The sequence below is a fragment of the Dermochelys coriacea genome, chromosome 3, assembly GCF_009764565.3.
Source record: "Dermochelys coriacea isolate rDerCor1 chromosome 3, rDerCor1.pri.v4, whole genome shotgun sequence".
Taxonomy (NCBI): Eukaryota; Metazoa; Chordata; order Testudines; family Dermochelyidae; genus Dermochelys; species Dermochelys coriacea.
In genome coordinates, this window is record NC_050070.1 from 42,325,570 (window position 1) to 42,351,961 (window position 26,392).

Below are 26,392 nucleotides of genomic sequence, written 5' to 3' on the forward strand. Positions count from 1 at the left end.
TTGTGTTTAGGAAGTTCATGTCCTATTCTGAATGAGCCTGACCCTATTTAGCTTGTGAGAAATGAGGAAACCAGAGCCTGAGATGGTTCAGCCACACATCATTATCTTCATACTTACGCAGACATTGTGGAATGTTTCCCCTCCATACACCTTGTCCTTCACATGAAAGAATAGCTGCATTGGATAACTGATAGCCCTCTGCACAATTGTAACTTACACTGGACCCCCAACGGTAATCTGATCCTTCTACTTTTCCATGTAGCACTTGTGGAGGTGGGCCACATGTAATAGCTATTGAAACAAAGAGAGAATATACAGATTTTATATGATTTATACTAAATGTAATATTGTAGCTAGTCATGCTTCTGTAATCAAAACTTATTGGGAACAGTTTTGCCCCAAGAGAGGATGCACATTTTGACTTTTCCATAGTACACACTCATTAACATGTGTATGTTAAATTTTATCAACATTGAGAGTTACAAAGGAGGGAGACAAACATAGCAAAACAAACAACATACATGATCAACCAATAAAAAGTTGAAATACAATTAATTTTCTGTTACTATTAAAATTTTAGACCATTTTTCACCATTACTCTGCTTTGGGACAATAATTAAGGGAAAAATCTTAAAGATCTTTCTCTGATTTTATTCATATAAGATCCCTTTTTGTAAGTCATCTAAGGGCTTTAGTCATTCAACCGATATTGACTTTACTGGTAATTATGTTGCTAAATCTCTATTCAACTCTTAAAATATAGGGCCTATGTGGGACTCCCAATGTTTTCCAGAGGATGCTAAAATTGATGGAAACTAAAACAAATTAAGTCTATTTTTAAAGAAAAGTATCTTTAAAAATATTGCTTCCTTCCACACACTATGCAAATATAAAGTGATTCAGCTGGTGCCTCCAACACCATTATAAATAAAAAATTTGGTCAGCCAATCGCATAAGCTAACATTTAATTATTAATGAGATCTTATGCTGTACTACTAAGAAGTGCAGCACAGAATTTGGAGCCCCCGTCCTGCCACCCAATTCTGGGCTACTTCAGAGCTGGAGATGTTCATGACATAACTTATACAGACAGGCCTGGGATCCTAAGTTATGGCAGCCTCCCCAGGCTATCCTATGGGCTGCAGTGGTGAACCAAAATCTGCACAGTACTGCATGCTATGACCCCTGAAACATCTCTCCCACCTCCAGCCCTGTCCTTGTCATGCCCTTTACATCAGTGTTTGCAATAAGGTCCTCAGAAGGCAGCCTTTTAGCTGTCTTCCACAGTACCTGTGCTGGAGAATCCTTTTCCTGCCACAAACTTGGCTTTGGGGGCAGGGTTAGGATGTCACTGTTAGTATTTTCAGCCTTCTGCTCTAATATTTAACACATATTGTTGTGGCTCTAATAAATTCCAAGTCAGTTACAAAACAAACCTTTGCAGACTGGTTTACTCTGGTTCCAAGTGCTGTCTTTTGTACAACGTATAGTGGATGAACTGACAGGCTCCATCAAATATCCTGGGTTGCACTGATAGCTGACTGTCTTATTAAAGATAAAATCAGTTCCAAACTGCATGCCATTTGCTATTCCACCTGGATCTCCACAGCTGATTACTAGTGAAGAAAGAGAATCTTACTTCAACACCTATATAAATAAACCTTAAAAAAATAAGTACACATGGACACATTTGCTCATACGCACAATGTTGCACACCATGTCCCTTTTCTAGCATACACAAGCAGCAAAGCGACTTTGATCCAGCTGTTTTATCTGAAAACATTAAAAAGTAAACAAACATTTTTTTTTAATTTTAAAAAGTACTAAATATCCTGGGCCAAATTCTTCACTGAGTAGCACTTATATAAATGTAATGTAATGCAACTCCACTTGAGTCAATAGAGTTACTCTGCATTTACACCAGTGTAACTGAGGTCAGAATGTGCACCTTGTTTCTATTGTTTAGTGGAAAAAACAAGTAGGCCTGGAATGAAGTCTTCATGGGGTTCTGTAAAAGTTTTTACCTTCTCCCATTTATATCAATGGGAATTTTGAATGTCTTCAACAGGAACTGAATCAGGGCCTTAAAGTTGTTGCTGTTTTGTGACACACAGTATATTCTCCTATTTGAGCTTCACAGAACTCCTGTCTCCTTATCAGCCTGATCATCAAAAAGGGATCAGATTTTCAAAAGACTTAGGAACACAAGTCCCATTTAGGCTCTTTTGAAAATTCCTGCAGTGCTGAAATTCTGTCCTGACTTTCACCTGTATAAGCACACTGAAATCAGTGGAGCTGCATAGGATGGAGGTGAAGGCAGAATTTAGCTCTACTTTCTGTCCCTAGGATTTTCTGTGAATCTTGGCTCTCCATATTATGCTGAAGAACACTGTTAAAGGTCCAAAACACTATGGAACAAATCCAGAAAAGTTCTGGATACCTAATCAACCCCTGCAGTTCCCACTGACGGGTCAGAATACACAAGCCGCTGAATGCCTTTCACTGTAATTGACTTCATTGGGCATGAAAAGAATATAACACCTCACAGAGTGTGCTCAGCACCTTGCAAAATTGACCTCAAAGTCAGTGGGAGTTATAAGTTCAGCACAGATCAAAATTTGTACCTATCAATTTAATATTTAATATATATTTCTATGTATTGTATATTTCTATTAACAGTATACACCATTTATGTTAATGTGTACAATATATACAAACATAATTGGTTTTAATTGTTTTCACTCTACTGTTCACTCCATCCTGAATGCCTTGCAGGTTCTCACTCGAAGAAAAATGTCCACAAATCTGCCGTTTCAATTTACTTCACAATACTTCTCTAGAAGTAATTTTCCAGCACATCTTTGTAAACGATCAGGAAAAAAACTGTTTTTTTACATACAAACCCTGTAAAATAAAGATCTGGGCCAGTATTCACTTTACAGTTGTTCTTAAAAAATATTTCACTAGTGTTGCTTTAAGACCTTTAGTAAATACAGTACTTTTGGTTTAAAGTTCCTTTAGGGTTTAATCAAATATAATTTGTTTTGGAAATACAAATAACACAATAAAAATCAAATAACTTCATTCTGAAATTTTCCTGTGACTTGACTAATAGATAAAAATTTTAACCCAAAGCAATCTTCACTAGTGTCATTTGGGGTATTTCAGTGTTACTTTCTTCTGAATAATTCTGTAGCTAACTCTTCCCTCTTGTAATCCTCACAAGCACTGTAAATCCTAAATCTGAACTATGTCCAGCACAAGTTGTAGAAACAGAACTAGACTATAAAGGCTAATTTTTCAGAGCAGTTTTTGCTCCAACTACCTGTTCCTAAATTCATAGAAAATCTTGAATGAGCAACATAAGGAGATAATTAAAAATGGCGATGTTTCAAAATATAATACTGAAATAATCAAACATTAAATAAACCAAGCTATCTAAACAATATGTATTTTTGCTATTGTGAGGAGTAATATTTAATTTAACAGGTAGTGGAATGAAAGCAATTTTCTATATTCAAGGTACATAGAACATTTTCTAACTTCTGTAACATAACAGGCAGAGCTATAGAAAGGTTCATAGTTTCATAGAGTTTAGGGCCAGAGGGGACTATTTGGTCTGACGTTCTGTATATCACAGGCCATTACATTTTACCTACTTACCCTGTATTGAGACGAATACTGTGTTTGACCAAAGCATATCTTAGATACTAAGAGTTTTCTACTGTTCTACCTTGTAGAGCTACTTTTTGGAAGTAATCATAACAAAAAATGAAAAAAGTCCAACATTTATTAATGAATGTGCATGCATGTTACCCTCTGAAAAGTGTGCTTATTCAAAAGTAGGAGATAATGGTTTACCAAGTTAATAACATCCTACTCTCTTTTAATCCTATTGTGACAAAAAGTCAGTTATTGACCTGTGCAGTCTGGAGCAGTGCCAGTCCATGTCCCATTGGCTGTACAGTGTCGAGTAGTTAGCCCTGAAGTCTTGTAACCTTCCCAGCAGGCATAGATGACTGAGCTCGAGAATAATATCCCATCACTGTATATTATCATGCCATTGGCTGGGGTGCCAGGATTTCCACAAGATACAGCTATCAAGAAAAAAAAAAAGAAAATCAATGTACCCATTATAAATTACTTGTATGAAAAGTGTAAGGCAATGTATTTTAACAGCTTAAAATTATTCTAAAAGCTGAGCATTTAATACATAAGAGGCTAAAATCTATTTTTTTCCTTTCAGGCTTAAACCATTATTTTATTTGATTACTGTAGTTATGGATGGTAAATGTAAGTAAACAGATTTGTCTCTCTTACAGCACATGTTCAAAAAGTTACTGTACAAGTTACGAAAATAAAATGAAAGAGAATTGAAGAGAATTGAGAAGAGAATTGAGACTGTATGTCTATCAGTATATGTCCGTGTTTGATGCCAGATTGGTGGAAGGAGAAGGAAATGTAGCTGTGGCAGGGGATATGTAGCTTGGGAAATGGATTAGTAGACAGAAACCAGGTGAAGTGGTCAAAGGTGTATGATATATTCATTGCATTTCTGAAATTTAGCGTATATGGTATTCATAAAATTGTTTTTGGCTGTGGAGCTGGGGAAAGAAATGAGGAAGAGGGACAGCTCAAGACTGGCCTGTGATCCCGCCTTTTGATGTACAAGTTACCTGGGTTCTATTCGGACCCTATCCCATTGGTCAAACACAAAACATTTCCCTGAGCAGAGGAAGCAAATGCCTCAGGATTCTGCCACAGAACTACCATTTTAAAGAACTAAGATAAGAAAAACCTTCCTGCTAGACTAATTGCTAGTCAGGGCAGAGCCCTGTTGAGTAGCTCAGTTCTCCTGCATGCAAACTGTCCCCAGATTCCTCCTGGAAGCTCCATCTATCATATCAGCCTCTGTAATAGGTGTGGCAACTTCTCAGACCATATATAAGAATGCAGCCCTTTTTTCCTGAATCACTTAGGCTCAAAAATTCTATATTAAGATTCAGTATAATGACTGTTCAATCGTGCTAGCAGGTGGATCCAATTAACTCCGACCATATATAAATGGGATGGAAATGTCTGAAGGAAAAATCAAAACAAAACAAACAAAAATCATAACCAATCAACCACCCAACTACTAATGACAGCTAAGGTCAGGGGGGAAGTTTAGGCTGAGGTTTGTGCTATGTTATTAGTAGCTAAGCCAAATCCTGGGAAGGGAGGTGAGATTGGAAACTGAACTTCGGATTCTCTTTATTAGAAATTACATTGTTTTACAACTCTGTGACCACAACTCCTCAGACGGGAATGAGTCATGGTCAGCCTGATTTGAGCTAGTCTTAGGCAACCCACAACCAGCTAAGATGATGTCAAGCATGATTTTTTGCTGTGTACAGTGACTACTATGTTCTGGTCAGCATCATATTAGTTAATATGACTCTTCAATATCGTGTTGTAATTTGATATAATTTTCTAATTAAGACAAGCCCTCAAAGATGTTGTGATCTCTTGATAACAGGGTAGAGACTCTGCCTGTTCGCAATGTCTTAAAACTTTAAAGCTCTACCACCCTCTGGCTACCGGTCAGAAGAAAGAACTTCCTGTTCCTTCTTTTTTCCAGAGTTTCCTGACTGCTGTTCTATAGCACAGAGTCTTCACTATTCTATCCCAAACTAATGCTGAACTTAAATTTTAGTTTGAAGAAGCCAGTCCTGTAAAGCATTCTTACATTCTTCTAGTCTCTTAGCTCCGTTACAAATATACAAAGCCAGAATATATTAGAATGGGAATTCAGGCTCTTTTGTCATGAATATCCATAAATGTGTGCAAATACACTGGTTCACAGAGTTACCCATATTTACATAAATAAAAGTTCCTCCTCCAAACATTACTGTTGACTGACTGAATGTTTGTCAAAACCTGAGCCAAAGGGGGCATTAACATGGTGGTACTGTATTTTGTAAATATATTTTCAACCATGTTTTCCTAGTTTTTTCACAACTCTGGTCAACTAAATTCTACCTTAAGGAATAAAGATGCTACACCCACTGAAGTGGTAGTTGAAGACAGAACATGAACCAACATTGCTATATCATCCAACAAGTGTTCAATAAATATTTCTGTTATGTATTTGGGAGGGAAACACAGATATAATATCATCATATGGTGAGGATAACACTTTTTCCATTCCACTAATATCTCTGGAAGATGTTAAACAAACTACTAAAGTTAGACACTTTTAAAATCGGCAAGTCCAGACAACTTGCATCCAAGACTTTTAAAAGAGCTGTCTCAGTGGCTTGGGGACTATTAATATAGATTTTCAATAAGTCTTGGAGCACTGGCAAAGCTAATGTTGTGACAATTTTTAATAAGGGTAAATGACCTGGGTAATTATAGACTTGTCAGCCTGAGATTAATCTGTGGGAAAATAAGAGAGCAAGTGATACTGGACTCAATTAATAAAGAATGAAAATAAGCTTATATAATTAATGCAAATCAACATGGGTTTATGGAAAATAGATCCTGTCAAACTAATTTGATATCTTTTTCAGCTGAGATTACAAGTTTGGTCCATAATGGTAATAGCGTTGACATAATATACTTAGACTTCTGGAAGGCATTGGATTTGGTACCTTCTGAAATTTTTTATTAAAAAAAACTCCTAGAACAAAGTAAAATTAACATGGCACACATTACATGGATTAAAATTGGCTAACTGAGAGATCTCAAATGTAACTGAAAATGGGGAATCTTCATAGTGCAGGTCTCTTTCCAGTGGGGTCCCACAGGGATTCGTTCTTGGCCCTATGCTATTTAATATTTTTATCAATGACCTGAAAAAAACATAAAATCTTCACTGATAAAGTCTGCAGATGGCACAAAAATTGGGAGAGTGGTAAATAAGAAGGAGGACAGGTCTCTGATACAGAGCAACCTGGATTACTTTGTATGATAGGCACAAACAAATAATATGTTTTTAATATGACTAAATCTAAGTATACATCTAGGAACAAAGAACATAGGCCATATTTACAGGAGGGTGGATTCTATCCTGGGAAGCAGTGACTCTTAAAAAGGTTTGGGGTTGTGGTGGATAATCAGCCAAATATGAGCTCTCAGTGTGATGCTGGGGCCACAAGAGCTAGTGAAATCGTGGATGCATAAACAGGGGAAACTTGAGTAGGAGTAGAGAGGCTAATTTTACTTCTGTATTAGGCACTGGCACAACCACTGCTGGAATACTGTGCCCAGTTCTGGTACCCACAATTGAAGAAAGATGCTGATAAACTGGAGAAGGTTCAGAGAAGAGTCATGAGAATGATTAAAGGACTAGAAAACATTGCTTAGATTCATAGATTCATAGATACTAAGGTCAGAAGGGACCATTCTGATCATCTTGTCCGACCTCCTGCACAGCGCAGGCCACAGAATCTCACCCACCCACTCCTATGAAAAACCTCACCCATGTCTGAGCTACTGAAGTCCTTAAATCATGGTTCAAAGACTTCAAGGAGCAGAGAAGCCTCCCTCAAGTCAACCATGCCCCATGCTACAGAGGAAGGCGAAAAACGTCCAGGGCCTCTCCAATCTGCCCTGGAGGAAAATTCCTTCCCGACCCCAAATATGGCAATCAGCTAAACCCTGAGCATATGGGCAAGATTCACCAGCCAGATACCCAGGAAAGAATTTTCTATAGTAACTCAGATCCCATCCATCTAATATCCCATCTCAGGGGATTTGGCCTATTTACCCTGAATATTTAAAGATCAATTACTTACCAAAATCCCATTATCCCATCATACCATCTCCTCCATAAACTTATCGAGTAGAATTTTAAAGCCAGATAGATCTTTTGCCCCCACTGCTTCCCTTGGAAGGAAGGGATAGCATGATAGACTAAAGGATCTCAATCTATTTAGCTTAATAAAGAAAAGGTTAATGGGTGACTTGGTTACAATATATAAGCATCAACATGGAGAAAAATATATAATAATGGGCTTTTCTATCTAGGAATTTCAAACTAGAACTAAGGTGTAAATTTGTAATGATGAGAATAATTAACCACTGGGATAATTTATCAAGGGTCATGATGGATTTACTGACAATTTTTAAATCAAGATTAGACTTTTTTTTTAAAGTTGTGCTCTAGGAATTATTTTGGGAAAAGTCTATGAATTGTAGTATACAGAATATCAAACTAGAACAGGGATCGGCAACCTTTGGGAAACCTCAGGGAAGGCCGCTGGCAGGCTGGGATGGTTTCTTTACCTGCAGTGTCCAGCTGATCCTAGCTCCCACTGGCAGCAGTTTGCTGTTCCAGGCCAATGGGGGCTGCAGGAAACTGACTATCCAACAGCTTTTTGATATTTCAGTGCGTATACACACACACACACACAGATGAAAGAAGCTGCTTTCAATTTAGCAAACACTGTCTGGGGGAATTTTTGGCATTAGAATTAGAATAATTCTACAGCCAGCTAAATTAATTCAGGCAGTGAATACAATACAGAGGAAGAATTCCAAAGGCTATTCAACACTTCTTAAATTTGAAATTAGTCAGTTCTTTAGAAAACTGGTGGAATTCCAGTCTAACTGCTAAAACAACAAATTACAGATAATGTTCAGTCACTGGCCAAAGTCCAAGACAGAGCTCCATTAAGAAAGCTTACACTCACCAACTAAATGTCTAAATGTTTTAATGCAATTTATACAAGCATGGCATGGCTGCAGATGCATAATACTGGCAAAACAATAATTTGAGATTAATTAATTGATTGTAGAATAATCCTAACACTATACATTCAACACTCATTTTACTTTCTACTTTTCCTTATATTAACTTCACTTCAGATAGAGCTTTTCTGAAAATAATGACCACGTCTGCCCATTTGTGCTTACAATTACAGATTATAGGGTTTTGTTAAAGTAGAACATAATAGGATATTTAGAATAACTCAGTGTATTATCAATGTTTAGATCATTTATAAATGTCTTTACTTGAAAGAAGATGTTTTATTCATTTTTCATGTATAAAATAGCTATAATTTTTGAAGCATAGAAAACAATTAAAACTTGAGATTTCCCAAGTGCGCAGGGATAACAGTAAAAGACATTAAGTGATCTACAATAGTGATAATGTGCAGTTTTGTCAGTTTTGGCAATTATACTCTCAAGATACAATTTTAGAGGTGCATTATCATTTTCAAGCCAGACAAACCTTCATACAGCAAATACCTTTAAACACCAAAACATTAGTCACATTTTCTTTTAACTAGCACTGTGCTTGCACATCGAAAATAGTCTTTGATTGGTTTAATTCAGGTATTAAGGGAAGGGCCTATACTACTGATGTCAAGAGATCACCAACATGTGTTAGCTCAGTATAATAAAGTTCTAGTCAAATCTTTCAGTAGGAGCACTGAAGATGCTGTGGAAGAAGAGAAGACTATAGGCTAATTACCATAACATCTATCCTAGGCAAAATTATGGAATGGTTGAGTAAGAAATTAAATGATAGTAGCATAATTAATGCCAATCAATATGGTTTTATGGCAAATAGATCTTGTCAGATGAACTTGATATAATTTTTATAAGATCACAAGTTTGCTAGATATGATAGATTTTTATAAGGCACTTGACTAGCCCCATTTTAAAAACAAAAAGAGGTTCTTTCTGAGAGGTAGTGTGGCAAATTGGATGAGATTTAGATGTGCCACATTAGAGAACTAGATTCTAGTGCCAATTTGTGTAATCCCACAGTGGAACATGAGACCTTGCTTAATAATAAGGGCTGTGAAGGGTACAGAATTATTAACAGTCTTTAGAAGTGAATCTAAAATGAATGGTCTCCTGGTTGCTAGCACAATTCACATTCTCATGTCTAAAGAATGTTTTGATGAGGAGGCAACTGTAGAATGATGATCAGGGTTTTTCTGTGTCATTTGGGAAGTTGTAGCCCTATGAGAAATGATGTGCACGACACAAGGGTAGTGCATACACAGCGATACAGAATAGAATATTGACACCTCTTGTCAGCCTGCCAAAAAACAAACAACTATGCAAACCACAGATGGGAATGGCAGTTTTCAATAATTTATATTTTGGCCAAATCTGAACTGATTTTCAAGGGTCCAGAAAACACACTTCAATTGACCCCAGGACCATTGCCCCCTCCAAATTTCAAAGTTTTACTAAAAATCATTGAAGAGCTAGGGCTCTTAATTCTTTTTCTTATAATAGAAAGTATTAAGCAACATTAATATATGAGACATTGCTGCTCACTCTATAAAATGAGAGAAAGACTGGAACAGTGAACAAATCTTACTGCAACAGCTTCTAAACTAACTGCACCATAACAAACAAACACCATTTTTCCAAGATTTGTCTACAGATTTAGCTAAAACAGAAATTGTAAGACTATTTGTAATAATCTTCTGTGTTATTCTTGTGTTCTTGGTCCCAGGATATGAGAGACCTTATCCACCTTGTCTCTCAAATACTGGTAATAATGCCATATAGTGACTCCCACTGATATTACAACACAGAATTTCCAATAAGAAGTGCCTCAGTGAGTGAAAGCACTATTCCACAGTTGGATGGGTACCAATGGACAAAAACTGTATAAGAACTGTTAAATGTGGCACATAATAGATTAATTTATACACTTTCTAAGGCAGCTATCATTTCATCTTGTACTTCTTTGATAACTGTCAACTGTCATGGGTGATCTCTTGTCAGAGTCTGGACTACATTCCCATTATCCATGGATCTTCCACATTCTTACTACCTAGTGCCTTCTGGTGATATCACTACCTCTGTGCTATGCACAATATATATCTTTCATATATGAGCTGGTTGCTATGGTACCAGGAAATCTGCTGTGTTTGGCTCTGTAGGAGATATATATGAAAATATTGCAGCATATAAGTGAATCTTGCCTCTTCAAACAGAGGACCAACATTTACTGCAGTCACACCAGCCAGTTGCTGATCCATTGTAAATTGTGTATGGTTTCAATAATTTTAATATGCATTTTACTTTTCTGTCAAAGTAATTTTGAACCTTTGTTCCCCTTAAAACATTTGTGTGATGTCCTGTGCCTTTAAATGTTTGAGCACTCCCCAATCCTCAATACAAAGCCTCACTTTCTTGTTAGTTTCTGTTTTGTTTCCAGAACAATGTCTCAATAACAGACAACAGTGTTTCTATGAGCTCCTCTGTGTCTGTCTCTTTCTTTTCCCAGGTGGGCATGCGCATATTCCTGGAATACCACCACTTTTGGGAAAGATGTTGTCTGGTATCTGCCTAAAGGCCCTACCCTTACCGGTGTGACCTTGCACACATCACACTACACATGGAACTCCAATTTCAAAAGAATGCTGCCCCACTCCTATCGGCATGACAGTCACAATGGTAGGGGTGGAGGGTTGCTCTTGAAAATGGAGTCTCCCATCCGATACTGGACAAAACCATATGTGGTTTTGTTGAAGAACAGGATGAGGGCAAACCAGCCAAAAAGAGAACTGTTTCATATAAAACCAGATGAGTGACCTACCTATTCTCTGCTGGGTCCATATATAATATACGGGCAACGTGGATCTTCTATCCCATGAGTATACGGTGCTCCATTCCCAACCAAGAAGAAGCAAAAGTAACCACAAACTAATAAATAATAAATAAAATAATAAAATAATAATAACGAAAAGAAAAGAAGTTCACCTACAAGCACATGGTGGCAGAGTGCTGCTGAATTTTGCTTCAAGTACAGCTGGAACCAGCCAGCTAGAGAAAGGGACGTTGGACATTAAGGCCAGAACACAAGATGAGTTTTCTGATCTTGCTGTCTAGCTGCTAGAGACAGCAGTGACAATCCTACAAGCAGCCATCTTCGTTGACACATGCAAGCAGGCATAGAGAAAGCGAGCGAGCCTGCACCAGGGGGTCTTGAGCCAGCAGAGGGAGCCTAAGTGCAGCCAAAAGGGAAGACTTTCTGTATTCTGAAGGATAAGTGCACAAAGAGCAGAGAAAAATCAAGCACAAATAGTTAAAAACAAACAGAAGAGTTTCTTTATGGCAGCAGAATCATCCAGGGGAGTGCAAAGTCCAACAGGAGGGCAGAGATAGGGCAACTTTGGTGGCAAAGTTGGTGAATTCAACAAAAAACATGAATCATAGGTGGTGTACCTCGAACATTTTGAGCAATTTGTAGTTTGCATCTCCATTCCAGATGGACAAAGAGTTTCAATCTTGCTGACAGTGATGGGTCCAAAGTCATACAGATTGCTGTGTGGTCTATTGTCTCCAACTGTGACTAGAACTGCAATAAGAAAAGGAGTACTTGTGGCACCTTAGAGACTAACAAATTTATTTGAGCATAAGCTTTCGTGAGCTACAGAAGTGAGCCACAAGTATTCCTTTTCTTTTTGCGAATACAGACTAAAACAACTGCTACTCTAGAACTGCAATGTATGCCTCAGTTCCTGCAGCAATGCAGGAACATTTTTCTCTTATCCCATCGATTATAGCACAATCATGTCAGGTTCATCAGCGACATCAGACCAGAGGAGAGTCAGTAGCACAATTTGTGGCTGCTCTATAGAAGTTGTCAGAACACTGTCAGTTTAGACAAATGTTAAGTGATGCCCTGGGTGATCAATTTGTCTCTGGGTTACACAATAATCAGATCCAGAACAGGTTAGATAAATACCTGTCAGGGATGGTCTAAACAATACTCAATCCTGTCTTGAGTGCAGAGAACTGGACTAGGTGTCCTATTGAGGGTCATTCCAATCCTCCAACAAAGGGTGGAATTTGGGAATGAATAATGTAGAAAAAGACAAGAGGACTAGTTACTCTGATGAAGACCTAAACACTAAACATACTGGAAGCTGGAGTCAGAGATGGCATCTAAGTCACACAAGATCAAGGGAGTTCCCACAAGAATGGAGCTTGATACTGGAGCTGCTGTCTCACTGATTTATGCATGTACCTCTCACCAGACTTGTCACAAGTTTCTGTGGAAGAAACAGCCACTATTTTGAAGACTTATACCAAAGAAAAATTAGTTCCAAAAGGAATAATCCAGGTGAAATACCAACTCAATTGACAATCATTTTAACCTTGTATGTAATTGAGGGAAAGTAGCCACCCATATTTGTCAAATTTTGGATTGAGAAGCCCAAGGTGAATAGGAGAGAGATCAAGGTGCTCAAGAAAACATCTCACTTTTTTCAAGGAATACTGGAAAGACACTCCATGGTTTTTGAGAAAGAACTTGGACCGGTGAGCAACATGTGCAGCTCACTGTTAAGTCTGACAGCCAGCCAAAATATTGTCAGCCCAGTGTTGTGCATTATGCTCTGAAGCCTCTTGTAGAAGGTGATTTGGCCTGTTTTATGAACATTGGACTCTTGTCACCAGTTTTCTTCCTCATCGTAATAGTGATCAAGAAGGATGGCTCTGTCTGAATTTGTAGTGATTTCAAAGTGACATTGAATCCAGCTTTATGTGCAGACAAGTATACACTATCTTGTATTGAAAATTTGTTTGCTACTCTTAGTGCAGAACAGTCTTTCAGTAAATTGGACTTGTTTAATGCATACCTTTAAATGGAATTTGAACCAGCATCTTACAAATATCTCACAAGCAACATACAAAAAGCCTTGTTTTGTTACAACAGGTTGCCTTTTGGTATTACATTAGCACCTGCCCTGTTCCAGAAAACCATGGATAAGATTCTGAAGGGACCGTAAACAAAGTACGCTGAGAGAGATATGATTTTTTCAAATCTTCAGTTGACTATCTTGGACAATTAATTGGTGCCCTGGGCTTAATTAAGTAAATGGCTCCACCAGAGAATATGTCACAGTTACATTCATTATTTTCAGAATTCAGAAGTTTCATACCTATCTGTATGGTAGACATTTTACCTTGCTGACAGATAATCACCCATGACTTTCGGTTTTTTGTACCAAAACATGGAATTCCATCATTTGTGGGCATTGCTACTTTCAACTCACTCCTATGCCATTCAATTCCATAAAGAGACTTGGCACAGCAATGCTCATATACTGTCACACCTTCCATGTCCAAGCTTCCATCAACTCAAAGGAACTTCGGATGAAGTGTTCTATCTCAATTTGATGGACAGAATACCCATAACTAGCACAAACATCAAAAAAGATGATGTCCTAATGATGATGGGCTTTATCTTGTGAAGGAAATGGTACTACAAGATACAGTGTTGATCATAAGAATCCCCAGTTTCCACAGTTCATCTCTTGTAAACATGTATTATCTGTGAATCACAGTTGGATCTTATGGGGAATGTGAGTAATCATTCCAAAATCACTACAGTCTCAGGTTTTGGAAGCTCTTCATGAAAGTCATTTTGGCACTGTATGGATGAAGACCATAGCCCTGAGTCATGTCTGGTGGCCAGGGATCAACAGAGTTATTGAGAGGAAGGTGAAGTACTGAACTTCATGTCATTAAATTTAGCATGATCCTGGCCCAGCTCATCTACACCCTTGGTCATGGCCTCAGAGTCCTTGAACATGTATTTACATGGATTTTGATGGACCAGTAGAAGGTTATATGTTTCTTTCATAGTCAATGCCCATTTGAAATGGCCAGAAGTTTTCAGAATGAGTTCTACGACAGCTACCAAGACCTCTGGACATCTTCATATTTTATTTAGCTATCTCGGCTTACCACTACAGTTGATGAATGACAATTGATCTCGATTCTGTTCTAAAGAATTTCAGAGGTTCCAGGCTTCAAATGGGATTCAGCACATAGATTCTGCTCCTTACCATCCTGCTACAAAAGGATTAGCTGAACAGTTTGTACAGACACTTAAACATGCCTTAAGAGATAAGTCTATTTTGAACCATAAAAAGAAACTGGACAATTTCTTGCTCTTCATGCTGCAGGAACACACCAGATGTTACTATCCAGAAGTCACCTGCAACTCTTCTCTTGAACCAATCTTTGCATATCTGCTGGGATCTGCTATGTCCTGATCCTGCCACATGTGTAGCCAATTCTGAAGCTATGCAAGTTGATCGATGACATCAGATTTGTCACTGTTCTTTTCAAGTAGGAGACTTAGTATGGACTTGCAACTATGGTTGTGGAATGAAATGGTACCTGGAGAACTTGTGAAATGCATGGGAGCTGTTTTGTTCAGGGTAAAACTATCCAATAGTGTTTTATAGAAATGGCATTTAGAACAGTTGCAGTCTCAATGAGACCCACAGACTGGAGATGTTCCAATAGAACATTCTATTCCTCCCATCTAACCTCCTCCTAATTTTGATTACTTTGTAGAAGAAATTTTGGTACCAGATCCAGTTTATTTGAGATCATATCCAGTTGATTCCTTTCCACTGACTGTTCCTGTTTTTCAGGACACTGTCACACCATCATCACCACATTATCCCAAGAGAGCGTGAAAACCAGTTGTGTGCCTGAACTTATAAATTGTTCAGTTAGCTAGTTGCTATTATAGGGCAGAATAATCCCTTGCAATTTAAGAGAGTCTGTGGAAGTCCACCTGCAACTTTTAGTTAAGTAATATAGTGCTTTATGTTAGCCATATAAATGATAATGTATATATGTTTGGAAAGTTTTTTTAAGGAGGGTGAAAGAATGGGATGTCCTGTCCCTTTAAATGTTTGAGCACTTCCTCCTCCCCAGTGCAAAGCCTCATTTTCATGTTAGTCTGTTGCCAGAACAATAAACTCTCCACAGCAGACAGCTGTGTTTCTATCAGCTCCCTCTATGTCTATGTATCTCCTTCTCTGATGGGTCCAGATAAAACAATTTTCATTACAAAGATGAGAAATGGTTATTTAAAACATTGTTTTTCATGAGAATGTATAATTTATGAATATTGTAAATACTTAGGTTGTGATTCTGCAAACACATAGACTCTATTTTTAGTGATTCATTTAGTAGTCATTGAATTATTTTCTTTTTCTTTCACTGTTTTCCATATACCAATCCTTAAGAAAGTGAGTGTTATATTTTTCATTGCTTTATAGAAATAGCATTTTTCAACTTCTTGGAAAAACTACTAGCTATTGATATAAACAGCTTGCTTGATCAAATTAGACTAGAGAGAGACATGTAATTAGAAATATGCTTATTCAAATTAATAGAATGCATTTATACTTTTAAGAACAGCATTCACACTATTTCATCACTTCTGAAAAGTGATATGTGAAAAGATTCTTGCTTGTCTGGTGAGGAAACAGAGCAGCCAGGTAAAAAGTTGAGCCAGCAATCCAATCTGTTAAACAACTGGGTCACCAATCCAGTCATGTAAACAACTGAGTTAGCAAACTAATGGTAGTGCTAGGCAGAAAAAGTGTTTATGCAATATATAACAAATAACTTTGTAACAGTGTACTTAAAATGAGCACCTGAATACGTGTCGCACTTGCATTTAACCCTATATTGTGCCTATTTCAGTGGACTGATCACTCACTGAAGCAGCAAATAAACAACATACTTCTTCAGCTCAAGAATATATCTATGAACCTGTGGCATTCTGGGTGGTGGGAAAGAATCAGTCAACAAATAATATTTATATCAGCTACTTTTAAATATGCAGAGCAAAACTATTTGGGGTTTTCCTGAAATATAAAGTCTCTGAACTAACTGATCGTAGGCTTTTACTAACACAAAATTCTTAATGATTTCGGTGAGAGTTTTACATTAGTGTAATCTGCAGGATACCCTACGATGTTAACTTTTTGTAGTTATGCTGAGTACATCACAACAACACTATATCCAAATCTGCCTCATTATGATATGGTCATATAAGCCTTTGATTTGCACTGATGTAACTCTCCTGAAGTCTAAGGCGTTACACAAGTGTAAAACTATTTTAAGTTTAAGGTGAATTGGCCAATAAACCCTTACTAACTTTCTTCTCCACTTATATAATGTTGAAGCTGTACATAAACATTTTTCAGCTACTGGAACATTTAAATATCAAGCAGCCCATGAATGCATTTTAGGATGACTGTACTATTATGAAAAATCACATCTTTCAAATTCACATTTTCACAAGACCGTGTTGATTAAATCTGTGTCTTTTTGGTACCTAACTGTTGTGTTATTGGAGCCAACAAGATTTTAGAACTCCCTATGTACTTTTATTTTCACATACAAGATTGTTGAGTTTTTCTCCTATTTTTTGTCTTTTTTGCATTCTTACAGATCTTAGGAATATATTTAATGCACATTTTCCTCCTTCTAGGTCTGTGTCTACCTGTGTAGGTTGAATCTCATCACCATTGCATCCCAACACCTCCCAGGAGATAATATCCAAAATTACAACAGAATTCAGTGATGTGATTTTCCAATCTCATGGAATGGAGCCAGCTTCATGATTTGGGTTTTTTTTTTTAAATTTTCCTCATGTCTTCTTTCTTTCCTTCTTCCTCCTCTTATAGGTCTCTCTTCATTCTCTTGTTAAATGTACAGAGTTGTACACTGGTATGTAAGGAAAAGCAAGTGGCATCATGTACCCAGAGGCATATCCTGTCCTGTGCTCCGCAGACAAGGAGGACCCTGACAGCTGCAGAACTAGTGTAATTCTATTGCACAGAGGAGGTGAGAGAAGCCTTGGGGAACCCACACAGGTGCTCCTCCTCTTCTATGCATCCAGTTCCACAGGGTTTTACTGTGCTCTTCCAGAATGGAATTTGGGGTAGCAGGGTTGGTGGATCTGTGACTTGTACATGAGCTAGACATTAATCTGATGGAATTGGGAGGCAGAACCACCGCAGGGGTTAATGCATTTCTGAGCCTGCAGTGGCTCCACTAGAGCTTAATGGCCTGGGGAAGTATTACTTTGGCTGTGTGCTGTGATAAGTCATGTACACACATAGTTCACACACTCTGGAACAAGGCATGCATTCTAGCACAATGTACCACATGATCTGCTCTTTGCTCTCTGCAGCTGTTCCTTGGTTACTGCATCTGTTTAGGCTATTTCCAAGGCAGACAATGTTCCTGCATTCCAGCAATTTTTACTAGTTCTCATGTCGTAGTTTCAGCTTCTGTGTTTGGCTCCTAGTCTGGTATTTGTCAGCTGCCACAAGCACCATGTGGAAAGCTGCTTCCTCCTGTGATTTTTATATGGTATTTTTGTCATTAATTAAAAAAACAACACCACATTTTTTATTTACTGTATCAGTACCATAGGCTGGAGAAAGTTGAGCCTCCCCAAACAGCCAGATGTGGCGCCACTAATGCTCTGCCCCAGGCTCTCCCTTGCGTATGACTCTGCATCCTGAAGGGTGGCCCCGGCTCGGGCTGGGGCCACACCGCCTACCCTCCCAGTGCTCCAAGGCTGCAGGGACTGCGGCCACATGCCGCTGGCCTTCCCAGCACTCTGGGGCTGGAGCTGGTGGCCATGGAGTTGGGGGGCCTCTGGGCTCTGGCAGGGGGTGCGTGCGGAAGGGGCAGGGCCTCAGGCGGAAAGAGTTCACCCACTGCCCATAGCAAGAAGCGAGTGTCTCCTGGTTTGTTTATGTAATACATGGCTGTTATGTGGTGTGTGAGGTTTTGAACTATTGAGTTTTGGAGGACAGTGTAGTGGTACTAGGATTTTAATGAAATAATTAAAATACAGACCCAGTTAATCAAATGGGCTAAATAGTCTGCTAAAAGTAGAAGTTGACCCTTGTCTTTGTTTTAATGAAGTATAACTCTTAGAATATTTCTTTATAGCTTCCCACTTTTCTGTTCCACCTTATAATTTACCTTAGACTCCATTTACTTAGCTTATTCCCCTTCCTACACTAAATACAGAGTCAATATATTTCTGACACAGATTCAGAAATGATTCTTAAGTCAGGCACTTAGTAGCTTTGGAATAACACTACTTTAACTCAAATTAATATTGTACTCATTAAACTTGGGGAGGGGTAGTGTCTATCTAGGAAAACAGTAACACACTCTCTCTCTCTAATGGAATGTTGGATAATTCTAATGTAGAATTGTGTAATCTGAATTCTATAAAAAAGCTATCTCACATAATGTTTTTCTTAGATTCTGTAACTCATGTGATTGGTCTTAGTTGAGAACTAGTCATATAATTTAAGCTCAGAAGGGGCAACTAGATCATCTAGTCTGCCCTCCTATATATTACAGGCCACCAACACCACTCAGCACCCACACACTAACCCCAACAAAGGAAATTAATCCCAAGTGAATGAGATCTGCAGGAGACTAGACTATTATATGCCACAGACAGGGAATGCAAAGGACCAGGTGCACTAGTTTCGATGTTGCAAATAACTTGAGCTCGTTTTGCATGTGTAGAGCTAGACTGTCTCTTTTCTCTCTTAGCTGTAGGCTTCAGATTTAGCTTACCTGAGGGTCTGAGTCTTTCACATCTCCTTCTCTGGAGAGCAGGTCCAGGGAAGAGAGCAGATAGATACAACTTCATTGTTGTTGTGAGAGACTTCATCCTTTGCTTCTGTATGATTAGAGTCTTTTGTAGGGTTTAGTGCCCCCTTCTCTTGGCCTCAAGGACCATCCTTATCCAATAGGATTTCTAGCATGTTGGCTATGTGGATCAATAATTTGGTGTCTCAGGTCACTGTAGAAGATTCCAGTCTGAAGTGGACATTTTCTTCCAAATTCCATTGGTGACCACAAGCATATATCCTCTTCATAAGTAGTACATGTGAGAGGCCCATGCAAGAAGGAGTCGGCAATAGATTTCCATCTAATGGAATAAGGACCATTCTCACTTTGCTAAGTATAATTAATGGTTCATCACCAATTTTTTTTTTACAGTTTCACACATTTCCACTCATTCCTTGTAACAGTTGGTAAGTATGTCAAGCCCAGAATGGAGCATAACCTACTCCAGTGCCCTCTCACTTCAAATCAAAGCTGCTTTAGCATTCCTCATGAATACTACACTTCAGTTAGCATTTGACCAAATAAAAGTTATTCAGGTCCAAACTCAAGTCTGGCCTTTGTTTCCTACAGCAGGTAGGAATACCACATATGACAGTCTGAGGGCTGTAAGCTACATGATGCTCATATGTAATTTCATGTCATCTAGGGATCAAGTTCCTTTAATTTTTAGGGTGTTGTAAATGAGCTCCCCAACCTGTCTGTGATTAGTGTGTATGCCACAGAGGGAACTGAAAAGTGAATCCTTTTTCACATGCTTCTGTGTTCAAGACACCAAGCCAAGACCTTCCTCTCTATCATATGTCTGATTGAATAATATACTGATTACAGCAGAGTAGAAGGAGCTGCAGATGATGTCTGGCAAGCAGCTTGTGTGTCATGCATGCAAACTGACCTCTTATATAACAGTACAAGACACATCTGGAGAATGAGTGCATGTAGCAACTGGAACCTGTCCTCAGGCAGGTATGCTTTTTCTGTTATGGAGTTGATCAAGGCACCCAGGAATTCTCTCTCTTCTACAGAGGGTGAGCGATGATTTTTCCTAGTTCATTATGAGGTATATATAGAAAGAATACATTCCAGGCTTGCTGTTTTCTCACTCTGTATTTTGCCTCTGATCAGCCAGATGTCCAAGCAGAGGTACATTGAGTGCCCTGACTTCTCAGGAGGGCTACTAACACCACTAGGCATTTTGTGAAGACTCTTGGTGGACAGTCCAAATGGAAATACCTTGTACTGGTAATGATTTGGTTTTACCATGAACCTCAAGTATTTCCTGTGGGCTGGGTGGATGGCTATATGAAAGCATGAATCTTGCAAGTAGACAGTTATGAACATGAAAGGTTGGAATGATGGAGGCAAGCATTACCATCCTGAATCTGAGGTTCGCATGTGTGTTTGTTCAATCTCTTCAGTCTAGAATAGCACAAAGAACCCCTTTTTTTCTTCAGGTTAAGGAACTATCAGGAGTTGAAGCCTCTTCTGTTGTTTCTAGCTGGAGAAATGAGCCCACTTTTCTGTAACAGGCTCTCATGAAAAGACCCCTGAAGAGGAATGGGATGGGGAGGGTGTGGAAATGAAGGGGATAGCTGTGTTCTACACACATTTGTCCAAGGTGATATCAAACTAAGCCTGATGGAATGGGCAAGGCGGCTCCCAAAGATGGCTATTGGCTCCTGATGAATTCTGATGTGTCTCTTGACATTCTTGTCAAATCTACTACCTGGTAGATGGGGTGGTATGGGCAATGGAGGAGGGGGATGATGAGTGCTTTTGGGTATTGCAATCATTTTCACAGCAGTTTTACTGTTTTACTCTACAGTTGTCTACTCTGAAAATAGAAAAGAGCTTGCTGCCTCTGTTTGGGTTGATATTTATAGGGCAGCTTTCAGTAGGTAGTTGGTGTATAAATCCCTAGTGAATTAAGCTCTTCACAGGCTTGGCAGTTTGGTAGGATTTTGGTGTTTAAACAAAAGTGTAACTGCATGCCAGATGATTTTTATCAAATTTCTCCAGGACAATTTAAAGGTATATTATTGTGTAAGATTTTTTTTTAAAGGAAGAATCATAGTTTAGCAATAAGGCATTCAATGTTGTGATAAATTTTGGAAACTGCCACTACTTACCATCACAAACAGGCTGTAAACCAGACCAAGAACCATTAAGCAAGCATGTTCGTTCTGCAGATCCTCTCAGCTGATAACCCATTTCACAGGAGAAACGTAGTAGACTTTTTATTTTGAATTCATCCCCGAGTCTCGACCCATGAGGTGGTACACCTGGATCATCACAATATCCAGGACTATTTCCTGTAAAACATAATGTAGTAGAATTACTGGCAAGTTATATTTAACTGTATGTATAGTAAGAGTTACGCTACCAGCTAGATTTGTTTCTGTTTTAATTAATCAGTTTGCTTCTAGTCTGGGAGATTGAAAGAAAAAAGTAACTTCTGTGTCTACATCTGAATCCGATAAACCTTAATTAAAGCTCACAAAGTGATAAAAAATGAGTGATACCAGACAAATATTGATATTGAAAGCATTCTATCTTGTTGATCAATTATTTCTTTAGCGTGTATAACTTTTTATATTTGCTCAGTTTTATTGTTCTACATTTCGGCTGCTATTAATTTATAACAATAAAAGTAAGATAACAGCAGAATCGGAGAGAGGTTTGGTTACGTATGTAGTGGAGAATAGCTGAGATATATATAGCCCCATTTATATATCCACTAGTGACTAGACTGTGCCTAACCCTCTGTAGACAAGGAAGGGAATGGACACATGGAGCCTTCCCCCCCTCACTTTGCACTCCTGTGCAGGGGCCAGTCACAGTTCCAATGGAGAGAGATGGCCTTATGCTAGACTTCAAAGAGGGTGGTGTATGGTGATGGCTGTACTGCATCAGCCAACCAGTTTGTCAAACATGAAGAGATGCACACACCCTTTCAAAGAATAGCAAAGCTGCCACGACCACATGTTCTCTCCAGGAGCCCCAAGAAGGAATACTGTTGGAGGAGCCAGAATACCTCCTGAGCCTTTCACTTGTAACCTCTGAATCAACCCTTCAGTGTAGGCCAAGTCTGAAAGCCACAATCCGGTCCAAAATAAACAATAAAAGGAAGCACGACAAGAGTTACAACAATCATGCTTAAGTTACACTGTGTCTGTGTTGTGAGGAACAAATTTGATGGCCAAGTGTCATTAAGCACCCAAAAATGCAGGAGACAGTATCTCAGTCTTTACTGAAAAGTTCTTTCGAAATTAGCAGGAAATAATAAAATTTGCTAGATTTTTTACAATACATTATGGAATTTAAAATTATATCCCTCCTATAAAAATCAATGGGATGTTTCACAGAAACCTTTAGCAAGATTATCATTTTCTACAAAATTGCATATATATATCTATATAGATGATATAGATATAGATATAGATATAAAATGTTATTATATTTTATCTTAATATATATATTAAAAGTAGTTTCTTTATAATACAATTGAACATCTGTTGAACCCTTTTGGTTTCATCTGTATTATTTTCTATAACATTCATTGTTCCATCATGGAACCTGTTCACACACTGGATGAAATCATCATTTGACTGAAGTCAGTGACAAAACTCCCACCGGCATTATTTGGCCCAGGATTTCACCTGCTGAGTTGAAGGCTTGCTGAGGGCATGGAGACATACCATGAGCTATGTGGTATGTGGAAAATAGCATGCATGTGCAATACAATGATAGATGCATGGAATGTACATTGTACACATAGCAGTGTTTTCATTACACTTGTATGTAATATTGCTAATGTGTGGGATTAAATTTGAATGGACTTTTATGGCATTGTTCATCTATCCTTTATTGTGTTATTAATTGGCCTTGTTATTTCTTATTTATTTTGTCTGTAACACTGTACTTGTTCTTTTCTTTACAGAACCATCATTACTTTTATAACTGCAGAAAGATCTGGAGTCTTTATTTATCACACCAGAATTTATATCTGATTTAGAAGGCACCATCTGAGGTAAATTAAGGAGCTCTTACTTTAGAAATGAAAGAAAATATTTGAGTAACAGCTAAGCCTATTGAGTATCTTAATACAGTCATTCACAATAAACAACAATATGATGCATTACAATGCTTTTATTGGCATGAGTTTGGCCTGGTTGCACTGCTCACAAATGAGTTTTGGAGTCATCCAAAACAAGGACCTGATCCATTGATCAGCATCCATTGAGATGCTAGGCACCCTCAATTCCCAATGAACTCAATGGAAGCTACGGGGCCTGTTGAATATCTTGCTGGATCAGACTCCAAGTGACAATAAACACACAGATCACAGCACACAATTATATGTTATGTATATGTCATATACGTTACAGAAAAAATAAAACAAAACAAAAAGAACACCTGACTTAGAAACATATTACAGGGCTTCAAGAATTGTACTCGGACCGTTTTTCATATCTCTCCAATAATAAAATGAATCAGATGTCTTAGTTGTCATAGGCCCAATCCTGCTTTCATTAAAGTGATGAGTGTAAATCCCATATACTGCTTATTAATGTACATGGCTTCTGGTACAACTAAGAATACATACACTGTCTATGTATTTTTTATTTTGTTTTTAAATCAAGCCACTATAGATACATTTTCTCCTTCTTCTCCAAATATGGAATTCCCCTACCCAAAACTTCCCTGGCTCAAATATTAAGATAGGAAACACAATTCTATCTCAGTAACAATTTTTTAATTAGACTAATTTGTTTTTTAAATCAGACTTGATTACCATAAGGCCCTTTTGGCCTTAGAATCTATGAATCCATAAAAGATATTATGATTTTGAGGTCCCGTATTGCAAGGCCTAAAGGTATAGAAACTCCCTACCAATGTAATCAGAATGTAACCTTCTCACCGCAGGTTTCGCCTCTTTACATCAGGTAAAATGACCCAAACAGCATAGCGGTGCTATAAAAGACCCAATTCTGGCTGGGAAAAAATCCCACAGCACAGACGCTGGAAGAGCAGAGGGTATGTCATCGTAGGTGGTTTACGATTTAATATCCTTGCTGTTATGGTTTTGTGTCAGGTATGTTGTGTGGTAGCCTTAATGTTCACAAAAAATGGTGTACAAATAAAAATGAGCATATGTGTAAATGCAAAGCAGAACTGTGCAAGTGTGTAAATACTATTTTGTGCTGTCATTTTATGTAGCATCGTACTGAACATACTACAAAGAAGAAGGCTACCTATATAGTGACAAAGTGACTGAGGGCAAACATATCAGCATGTTTGAATAAAGAGCTACAACTGAAATGAGTCCATACTCAAGGAAACAAAATAAAGCTGGAACAAAAAATGTATTTGTCTGAAGTTAAAAAAGAATGCTACTTGGGTAGAGTTTTAATCATTTTAATTACAAGGCCACAGTCACATGATGGTACATACAACTACCTGAACAGTGAGGGAGAATTCCACTCCAGTGGCTATCTTCTTGGCACACTCTAGTAGAATTTCCTATGAGAGTTCGACCTGCTGTGCAAGAATAGTGAACTATAGATCCATATGTGAATTTGTCTCCTGAAAGAACTGCATTGGCAGGAACTCCAGGATGTCCACAAGAAATGGCTACAAAGAGGAAAGAAAAACATTAATATCATATGGCTGTTCATTTTCAGATCACAAACATCTGTGACAGACTTCTAAAGTCAGCTCTACACAAAATAAACATAGTTGGGTTGTTGCTGTGGTTGATTTATTTGTCTTTGATAAGGTTAAGATCAAGAATTACACTTTAAACTCATTTCTTTGACTTAGCTTTCCCACAGTAATTTCTGCCATATCCAAGCCCCCACCTATCCTCACAAAATCTTATAAACTAGATACACTGTATCTGCCACAGACAGGAAAACAAGTCAGGGAGATCTTTAATCTTTATTTCTATTTTTAAATACATGGGAGGTGATCAGATACTACAATGATGGGGAGAATCTTAATAAATAAGTAGAGGATAGATAGAAAGTACAAAAATATGAATAATTACTCCTGAAATTTTATCAGAGAAATTCATAGAGGGCAGTGAATGACAGGAAAATATATTTATGAACATTTTGGTGAATTATGAATTGCACATATTTACTTCTTTATTTTGGGTTTTGAAAAAAAAATCATACAGGCAAAGTTTTGTTTGTACAAATGTTCCTTAAAAAAAAGGCAAGAGTTGAGATTTGTTTAATCAGGAAACAAAATTAATTTCATTATTAAAGGAAATTCATAGCTAGATTTTTTTTAAAACAGTTAGGTCTTCCAATCAGGGAAAAGAAATGAAGGGAAATTCTACATCATGTAAGTAAACAGTCACAAAATTCAAATGTTATATATATAATTTAATTTAATCAAACAATGTGAATCATGAGCAAAGTTCTAATAACTCTGGACAACTTGGGAAAGAAAGAAAGGCTACTTTCATCAAACAGCATGTGATGGCCATGATGTAAAGGAAAATTGAAATATAATTTTTAAAAAATCATTCACAAATACTGTTTTACACTGAAAGTAATAGTCTCTTTCTATTTGTACTGCTAAACTGAGAATTTTTAACAGAAAAGTTTCTACATTGGGTTAGATGTTTATAACCCTATCCAAGCACTTTTTTTAAAAAAAAGTTTTATACTTGGAGTAAGAGAGTGGAACAATGTATGAACCCTTTGAGGAATTAAACTCTCTCATCGTGTTTGGAAATCTGCTTAAGAATTCAAATATCAAAGAGCCAAATCTTATCGTCCCCAATGAAAAACTCTCATTCAATTGAGAAAGGAATGTGAGATTTGTCCTATAGACAGTTCAAAAGGACAGTTCAGGAAAATAAAATGGGTAGATCTGAATTATAGTGCAACAGAGACAGTAAACCTGTGCCAATTTCCGCTCTCCATTGCAC

General features: G+C 37.8%; 1 protein-coding gene across 1 annotated transcript in view; it reads right to left on the reverse strand.

Moving 5' to 3' along the window:
• CSMD1 (CUB and Sushi multiple domains 1) overlaps nucleotides 1-26,392 on the reverse strand; it is a 2,060,919-nt gene that overhangs the window by 38,917 nt on the left and 1,995,610 nt on the right. The window contains 5 exon segments of the mRNA XM_038396611.2: nucleotides 118-291; nucleotides 1,437-1,616; nucleotides 3,921-4,097; nucleotides 21,579-21,761; nucleotides 24,910-25,083. Coding sequence (XP_038252539.2) covers nucleotides 118-291; nucleotides 1,437-1,616; nucleotides 3,921-4,097; nucleotides 21,579-21,761; nucleotides 24,910-25,083 — 888 coding nt within the window.